This window comes from Neodiprion fabricii, chromosome 4 (genome assembly GCF_021155785.1).
Source record: "Neodiprion fabricii isolate iyNeoFabr1 chromosome 4, iyNeoFabr1.1, whole genome shotgun sequence".
Classification (NCBI taxonomy): domain Eukaryota; kingdom Metazoa; phylum Arthropoda; class Insecta; order Hymenoptera; family Diprionidae; genus Neodiprion; species Neodiprion fabricii.
In genome coordinates this window covers 31,816,755-31,824,898 of record NC_060242.1, presented here as the reverse complement: position 1 = coordinate 31,824,898, position 8,144 = coordinate 31,816,755, and the positions used below count along the sequence as shown (strand labels likewise).

The window sequence follows — 8,144 nt, the reverse complement described above, 5'->3', positions numbered from 1 at the left end:
CCATCTATTTGGTACTGGGGCATGCCTGTAGACAGCTAGTGGCATCGGCTGGCAACGCACATCGTGTTTTCGCGGTTTCCGAAATCATCACGGTAGTTTGTCCGGACAAGTCGAGAGGCCGACAGACGGTAAGATTTGGTAAAATTAATAAACTTAGAAAAACATGATTGTTGATTTAGGAAGAGTAATAAAAAAGAGATACTATAGATTTTTTCGATTAAACATTGAGAATCGGTGGAATCGGTTAATTTCAGGTAGAACTGGAAGTTCCAATTAAACGGGACATGGTAATTTTTGATACCCATCATTTGATTATAAAATCCTGTAAGTTTCCAATTTTTTCATCGATTCGTCTCTGAGATTATCGCAAGAGTTTATCGGACAAACCGACATATGTCACAAGACTTGTTTTTCGGATTCTAGAAGATCGTCAAACCTAAGCATTCGTTGAAATTAGAAAAAGTGATTTTCGTCTGAAACGAATACTCTTCTGATATCACCTAAGGTAATCAAAAGTAAAAATAGCGGCACATCTCGGCGGAATCCAAACTACGTTGGTAGATGGCGAAAATGAAAAAGAATATACATTAATGCTCAATTTATAAGACGCCAAATAAATAAAAACTAGTTGTTGATGTATTGAATAAAGTTCTGAGTAGAAAAGCTCGCTTATTTTGAGATTGATATCCTGAGGTTAGGGAAGATCAACTATTAGAATAAAGCAGATTTACAGTAGTCCGTGGGACAAAGTCACGCTAAGAGGCTTTTCTTTAATAAATACCGCTAAATGCGTTGTTATGACCATGTTATCACACGTGCGTGAAATATGAGCTGCTGCCGCGCGGCGCTAGAAACAAGTCTCGACCGGTCGAAATTTCAAAAATCCGGACGAGCTACGGAGTCTGAAGTTTGCGGCAAGTGTGATCGTTATTTTACTTATAGGTATGCTCTAAGCTAAATATCTATATCCACAGAAAGCTATGATCTAAAAATGCTAATTTAAAATATTTGACACTACGCTATTATTCTTGGTTTTTGCGACATGGCCAACCTACTCATTCGTCAGCTAGGCCCTCTCGACAAAATTTTTCCGATTTGCGATTGAGTCAGTAGTTTCGCTTTTAGGCCGCATATCCGCGGTACATCTATTAAATACTGAATCTAAGTTTGATAATGATTCACTGATACTGTATGTAATACTAAACAGCACAACCAGTACCTAGCAAAAATATGTTATGTGAAAGTCAAAATCATAATGACGAGGTTGAAATTTTATTAGTTCCATCATTCCACATCACGATATTCTTTCCTTTTTTTCGTTAACTTACACATTATTTTATAGTTACTTACATGACACCGCATTCAATCTGTGATTCATTTATAAGGCGTCTGTTAAGCTTGAATTTGGTTTGATAATTATTATACGCCAGTATTAGGTTCCAGTGACCGAAATGAGACATGCAAAAAATATACCTACCTAGGGTAGTCCTAAGAAAATATGGTATAACAAAGAAATGCCTTTTGCAATAAGTCGATGAAAAACTGGATTACATACTGTTAAAATTACGCAGTGTGTTTCAACAAATTTCAAATTACTAAACTGCATTGTTTCATTGAACACGGTCCTAGTTTGGGACACAACATTAGAGAGTAAGAATCTCGGATGCCCGAGTTTCAAGAAGACGTTCCATTGAATTGACATCTTTGCACCATCCCTCTAGCCGCTGTACCATTCCAGCTATCTGTCCACGATCCAATACTCGTGGCTGTACCCAAGTCATGTTCACTGTGGCAGCTACCTGATCAATAGCGCCACGAACCAAACCCTGAGCCAATGCTTTCATAACGAGAAGTTCAACTTCGCCAATAGGCAATCGAGTCTCATGTGAGATTTCAGCAAACGTCAGCTGCCTAATAATTAGAATAAGAATTGAAATTAAATGGTGCATGAATAATTCAGTTAAGACTGATTAAAATATAAAATAGGTTTGTATTTATTATTTTACCGATTATTAGCTTGCCGTTTGAACGTCATCTCCATTAGACACAAGAGGGAAATCTTCTGTCTGAGCTTCAATTCCTGTGCAGCTAAATCAGCTACTTTACTCCACTGTGGCTTTGTTTTTTCTAGGGCCGCAATATTCCCAGCATTAAACGCTTGAAGTAGATCTACCAACCAAGCATTGGAGGTACCCTTCAAAGACTCTAATACAGGATGAGCCAAAAGCTCTCCAAGGTTATAAACACCCTCTCCTAGAAGTGCTGCAAGCCCAAGAAAAAAGGCATGTTGTTCTTGCTCTTGCTTACTTAAGGTGTCAAGGTCAATGCAACCAAGATACCTGTAAATATAATAAAAAGTTTCAGTTTCCAAAATTGTTTTCAATACGATTAAAGTAAATGGCTCAATAATGGATTTGCATATTCTGGGCTAACAATGTCGACATCGTATCTCAAACAAACACACTCACCTAAGGGCTGTACGATAATATTCCGCGTGTTTTCCTTGTAGTCTATATAGTCTACTTGCGAGGAGATAAAATCTGCCATGCACAGTTGTAATTCCATCGGCATTGTCGAGCATCAACTCGACCTCTTCAATGACCTTCTTTGCTCTGTCCTGATCATTAAGCTTGTCCAGCAAAATCTGTCCACTTAGAACTTTGCACAAAGCAACTGCTTCATTGTTGTTTTTTATTTTTGATTCTGTTTTCTCTAAGAATGTTATAGCCTCTTGCTTATCCGGAAATTGCTGAATTACATGTGCCAAGATTTCAACCAACGATAATGGATTAATCCTGCATAGAATAAAAAAGGAAAATTAAAGCTGCTTTTTGCATGAGGGAATAACGAAGAGTGAATTGATGAATTTTGATATCAATTACCTGTTTCAGTTAATGAAACCAAATTATCACAAGCATTGTAAAATTCACATGGTCATATCAAAAACCGAAATAACTTGCTCTGAACATAAATAAGAAGTTTAGACATTTGCTTTTTTTACCAACATTATTATTTAAATTTGATGATTAGATTTTAAATAAGATTTTAACTGTACTCTCTTACAATAATACTATGTAGTTCATATTATGTTTCCATCCGATATGTACGTGAATAGAAAAAATAAGGTTATTGATAGTGATGTGGTTGAGGAAAAAGTATGATTAATTAACAATAAAAGTAACGGTATTAACCGATGCCCTAATGTGAGGTTATGTTCCAACCCTGTTGTAACATCGTCAATAATGTTAATACTTACTTATTTTCGAAAGTTGACAAAAAATGATTGTACAGTTGTACAAGATTATCGCCTTTCTGTAGGGCAGGATGTTTTACGAAGGTTTCCAACTTCAACGTGAGCTGATGCCAAAGCCTGCAAGTCACCGGAATGATGGGAGGTTAAAATTATTTCACAACATTCATCGAGGCCATATGAAAAGTTCAGGTTAACATACTTTTTGTTGTATAGTTCTTCCAGCTGCGCCCATTCCGACGATAAATCCTTATCGGGGACGTTTTGTTTTTGGGATAAATATGATGTGACATCCTTTGTAGTACTCGGAGCAACTGCAGCCGCCATGTTCAACAACAGTGACCCGACAATTCAGAACTGGCGTTTGCGGCGTCAATTCACGTAGCACAACTCTAGCAGCTGCCGTCAGTGCGAGGTTCGATTGTAGTCGCATTTCGACCACTGATTTCGATATAAGGCCGTTGGTCGTTAGTTGCGGACAATTGATCGGAATTTAGAGCAATGCTATACGGGAAGCAAAGCGATTTCAATTAATCGCGAATTTGTAATATATGTAATACGTATGTGCGGTAAATTGTCGTTCACGATGTCATTTATTTCTACTATTTTTCGGCCATAATAGAAAACGCTCATAATTATTTGCCCTGTGGTCCATATTTTTAAATCTGCAGGTAGTATCGGTTGACAGACACTGGTTTATAAAAACGCATTGAATATTGCCCTTGGGTCGTCTGCTCGATTTAAAACTGTACAACCGGTCATGCGAGTTTGACACTCATCTCTGCTACCTGTATATGACACGGTACACGAGCAGAACCACTCATTGATTTGTTGAAAAATTGTATATTTTTACGTAGGATTTCTCTGGTAGATTTCGTACTATCGACTTGGCGTTGCTATTATGCACTCTAATTCATTAACAGCTAATAACAATGATCATTATGATTATTATTAATAATAGGATATTTAATTGTCAATAATATCATGCTTGCAATAACTATTGTATTTACTTACAACTTGCTATTCATAAGTAGTGTGTGTATTATAAAATGAGCATTTCTTGTAAGTAATATAATTGTAAGGTTCTATTAAAAACATCTCGTTGTTATCTTTATTATTTCATTTCATATTCATCCTATTTCCATTTTATTATACACCTTTAGCTATTAGATACTACTGTAGTTTTGCAAAAAAGCTAAAATACTTAAGAAGTTCTGTTTTTTAAAATTTCAACTACATTATTATATGCAAAGCTTAGTCTTTATCACAATGACACAAAGCGCATGATTTTCAGCGAACATTAATAGAAGCACTAGTAAATAGAAGTGGATTTGTGAATGACTTATTATATTTATTTTCAGCAGCATCCATCAATAATAATAATTTCAAGTTCATATTTGCATTCAAACAGTGCTATAATTTCTGAGGAACCTAACTATGCTACATACTTGCACAGGTAGTAAGATCTGATAGGCTGGGAATTATAAGGAATGAGAAAAATTAGGGAGTAATCAACTCTCGCATGGTTTTTTTGAATACTATACTTTTGTGATTTTAATCAATTTTCACATATCCTAGCAGAATGGGATTAAAAAGTTTTGAATCAGAGATAAACTATATATACACAGGGGTCTCAAGAGTTGAACTCAGAACTCTGCGCAAGATATAATACAATATACGATAATGAGTAAATCTGAAAATAGAAACAAACTGGTATTTCGATATCGTTTCTTTGCATTGTTATTAATCTGTATGCTAATAGCATCAGTAAGACCTGACTTTGGAGGTGTAAACGGTAAGTGTTACCACTTGCAGTAATTATTTACGTTGTCAATAAATTAATTTCACTGAACTAGCAGGTTTATGCATACAACTATGTGGAATTTCCTACAAATTACAAAGACACAATAAGTGTTTACTGAGAACTGATTATATGCTAGTTTTATGATGCGCCGATCTAGCGTCTGATAGCCATTGCGTTACTTCTATCAATAAACTCATTTACAGATAAAAGAATTCTCAAGTAGGAAATAAAATTGGTGTATTTATTGCAGGGGTAATGAATGGGAACCTGGCAATTTGGTATTTTGCTGTGCCTTTAACTTACTTAGAAGCTGGACTATCCTTCAGTCCACTTTCGCTCTACACAGCGCTAAGTAACGGCTACCTTCAGATTTTCGTGATCTGTTTTGTGTATATTTTGATGCCTCTATTGATCAGAGTTGGAACGTGTCTATTAACATACGTTGGGGTCAACATTTGGCTCCTTAAGGGAATGGAGGTAATTTGAGTATACTAAAGGTGGATTCTGATCGATTTAGGGCTTCCCATATCATCTGCTACGCAGATTAAATAGATAGTAGCACATGAAACCAGTGCCCTTGGATCAGTCAAAATATATCTGTAGGTGTACATGTGAGACATATCAATCGTTAAAAGACATTCCATTTCGAAGCATATGTACGATCTCCACTTGTTTATGTAAGTTTAAACGATTAGTATATTAAAAAAACTCGTTTCAGGTGTTGTATTGTATGCCACCTCCATTTAGTACAGGTCTTGTACTGAGCCGATTGGCAGATGCAGATCTACCAACGAGTATAGTTACAACATTGACATCATATTTCGTCGGATTATTTCTATCCCCATTCTTGCTGTACATAATGGTGAGATAGTGTGATCTATTTTGGAGAAGTCAATGATAATCTGCTTGCAGCTCTATCAAAACAGATTAACAGATATAATGAAATATTTTTCATCATCTCTGCTCGCCTTTTGTTAAAGGGATGAAATAAATTCCTTTCTAATGTTTCAGCTGGGTGCATCAACTGCACCTTTTGTTGGCATCAATGTCAGAGAACTATTATTAAGCACCTTGATACCTTTAGGTGTCGGTGGTATTTTACAGCCAGTTACCACTAAGTTGAAAATCTGTGATGGACCTCGAACTGCCTGGGTTCCACAGGGATTGTTGTTATTAACTGCATATCACTGGTTCTGTGATGCTCTGTCGGCTGATGCATCATCTCTTCAGGCAGTTGACATACTGCTCTGCATTTTGATCGGTGATCATCTTCTGAAATACTTGAAAACAATTTAATTATCTTATGACATTAATAATATAGTAGTATTGATAATGGATTTCAGCCTGTGTAGAACAACTCATTGTTGCCTGGCTTTGTTGGGTGCTATGTTCACGTTGGTTATCCCGCAAGATTCTGCTGGCAGCCTTGTTCACGACAACTCACAAGTCTGTTGGACTTGGAGGATGGCTTTTGAGAGGTGCATATCACGGATCAGCTCATGGACCTTCCATTACTTTGCCACTCTCAGTTTTACCGGTTGCACAACTTTTGCTTGGAAGTCTTTTGGCGAACTGGGTCGCACCCTGACGTCCAATGAAAAGTAGAAGATTCGATACAAAGGTGGCTTCCTTTCCGACATTGCAGATCCGTATTATCCCACAACCGCTGCAACCAGTAGCATACGATTTAGTCCCAGGCAGACTCTGATCCTTGCCGAAGAGCAACGTGTTTATCAATAATATTATAACTCGTATACAAATAGTTAAAGTTTTCAAGTTCATAGTGTAAAATTAGTCTTGACCAGCTAATAATTGTTTCACTTATAGTGTGTTATACCGGAGTATAGTGCGATCAATTGGCAAAGATTAAATTAATGACAAACTTCCGAAAGCCTAAAACCATAACAACAAGAATTGATTATGTATCGTAAGACTTATTCTCTTAGTTCCAAATAATTTTGCATGTACTATTTTTTCGGATATAGAACTTAGTGCGCCAATGTTTAGCATCTTCGGTATAACAGTTTTATAAGTCTTTACAATATAGCCTATTTGTTATGAAGCTTTGTTTCTTCAGTATTTTAACAAAGCTGAATCAGTAAGTCGTCACTGATCCAAGATATCTGTATCTGGAAAAATGAATTTTAGCAAGCTTTAGCATTTCAAGGGCAGTTTTACTGAACTTATTTAGGTACTCCTTATTTAACGATCCAATGTATTTTTTTTTTTTTTGTTTTTTTTTCTTTAAGACGGATGCAATTCAGTTTTTTGTTAAATTAGCACTTTAGCAAGCAGTAGTCTTGTTAAAATATGTATAATACACACTCATTCACGGGATATTGGTGCAAAATCTGGTATCGCATATCGAAAGTTCTGCGTGAAAGTGAAGTTTCTTCTTGGGGAGAGGACTTGCTAAAATATATCTAAAATACATATAAATACATTTGTATTACATACAAGAGAACTTTACTCCTAAAATGATCATTCCAAAGCAATGGCTTCCTAAAATTCATTTTTGCAGATATAGAAATCTTGAAGGTCATAATTTCTCATAACTGAATGCTATTAGAGGTCAAGTATGTGATTTGGGAAAATGAGTTTATAAAGTTCTCATAAATTTATAGCATGTACAATTTGGACAATGGTGCGAAAATTTATTAATACTACTTATTCCGAAGTCGTGTTCGCAATTTTGAGAATTTTCTAGTTTATATCTTATTATTATATTCTATAAGCGTAAACTAATTATGTACTTAGTGACGATCATTAACCAAGGATCTTTGTAAACTAGATTATTGAGCGGCAAGTGAAAGCAAAATTTTGTGATATTCTTCTTCAGTGGGTTTCTCTGTGGAGCTATTATAATTGGGAAATGGTGAATTTTGAGGTCCATAAAACCGTGGTTTTACTACTAAGCTAATTTGTAAATAAATCATGACACAGAGGTGGGAAATTACCTTTTTCAACATAAATCTCGAAGGAACTGTAAAATCGACCTACAGTATCTGTTTCACAAGATCCTGACTTATAAAGAATTTCAAAGCACTATATACCCTTAGAAGCAAAACTAATTGAAAGTTTAGAATCTTG

General features: G+C 35.8%; 2 protein-coding genes across 8 annotated transcripts; one reads left to right on the top strand and one right to left on the bottom strand.

Annotated features, from left to right (window-relative positions):
* Positions 1–1,250: 1,250 nt before the first annotated feature.
* Positions 1,251–3,639, bottom strand: LOC124181110 (26S proteasome non-ATPase regulatory subunit 13). Its single transcript, XM_046567341.1, has 5 exons — positions 3,453–3,639; positions 3,257–3,370; positions 2,469–2,795; positions 2,007–2,339; positions 1,251–1,911 (listed from the first exon to the last, which is right to left on the bottom strand). The coding sequence occupies exons 1-5, from the start codon at positions 3,575–3,577 to the stop codon at positions 1,644–1,646; spliced, it is 1,167 nt and encodes a 388-aa protein (XP_046423297.1). The 5' UTR covers positions 3,578–3,639; the 3' UTR covers positions 1,251–1,643.
* A 91-nt stretch (positions 3,640–3,730) lies between these two features.
* On the top strand, positions 3,731–8,045 carry LOC124181112 (sodium/bile acid cotransporter 7-like). 7 transcript variants are annotated; one of them, XM_046567348.1, is made up of 6 exons: positions 3,731–4,312; positions 5,013–5,045; positions 5,305–5,531; positions 5,773–5,916; positions 6,066–6,315; positions 6,398–8,045. In XM_046567348.1, exons 1-6 carry the CDS (start codon positions 4,300–4,302, stop codon positions 6,640–6,642), a joined length of 912 nt encoding a protein of 303 aa, XP_046423304.1. In that variant the 5' UTR covers positions 3,731–4,299; the 3' UTR covers positions 6,643–8,045. The 7 variants fall into 7 exon arrangements, with proteins under 7 accessions (XP_046423304.1, XP_046423303.1, XP_046423302.1 ...); XM_046567347.1 differs by having other exon boundaries at positions 3,732–4,052; positions 4,879–5,045; XM_046567346.1 differs by having other exon boundaries at positions 3,732–4,052; positions 4,832–5,045.
* Positions 8,046–8,144: the final 99 nt, after the last annotated feature.

Bases quoted from the DNA above. Each gene is read 5' to 3' on its own strand.
- LOC124181110 (XM_046567341.1), bottom strand. From the start codon at position 3,577: ATGGCGGCTGCAGTTGCTCCGAGTACTACAAAGGATGTCACATCATAT. The intron at 2,796-3,256 runs GTAAGTATTAAC...TATTCTATGCAG, and splicing joins TTGTCAACTTTCGAAAATAA to GATTAATCCATTATCGTTGG. The intron at 1,912-2,006 runs GTAAAATAATAA...TCTAATTATTAG, and splicing joins AAACGGCAAGCTAATAATCG to GCAGCTGACGTTTGCTGAAA.
- LOC124181112 (XM_046567347.1), top strand. From the start codon at position 4,934: ATGAGTAAATCTGAAAATAGAAACAAACTGGTATTTCGATATCGTTTC. The intron at 5,046-5,304 runs GTAAGTGTTACC...TATTTATTGCAG, and splicing joins TGACTTTGGAGGTGTAAACG to GGGTAATGAATGGGAACCTG. The intron at 5,917-6,065 runs GTGAGATAGTGT...CTAATGTTTCAG, and splicing joins CATTCTTGCTGTACATAATG to CTGGGTGCATCAACTGCACC.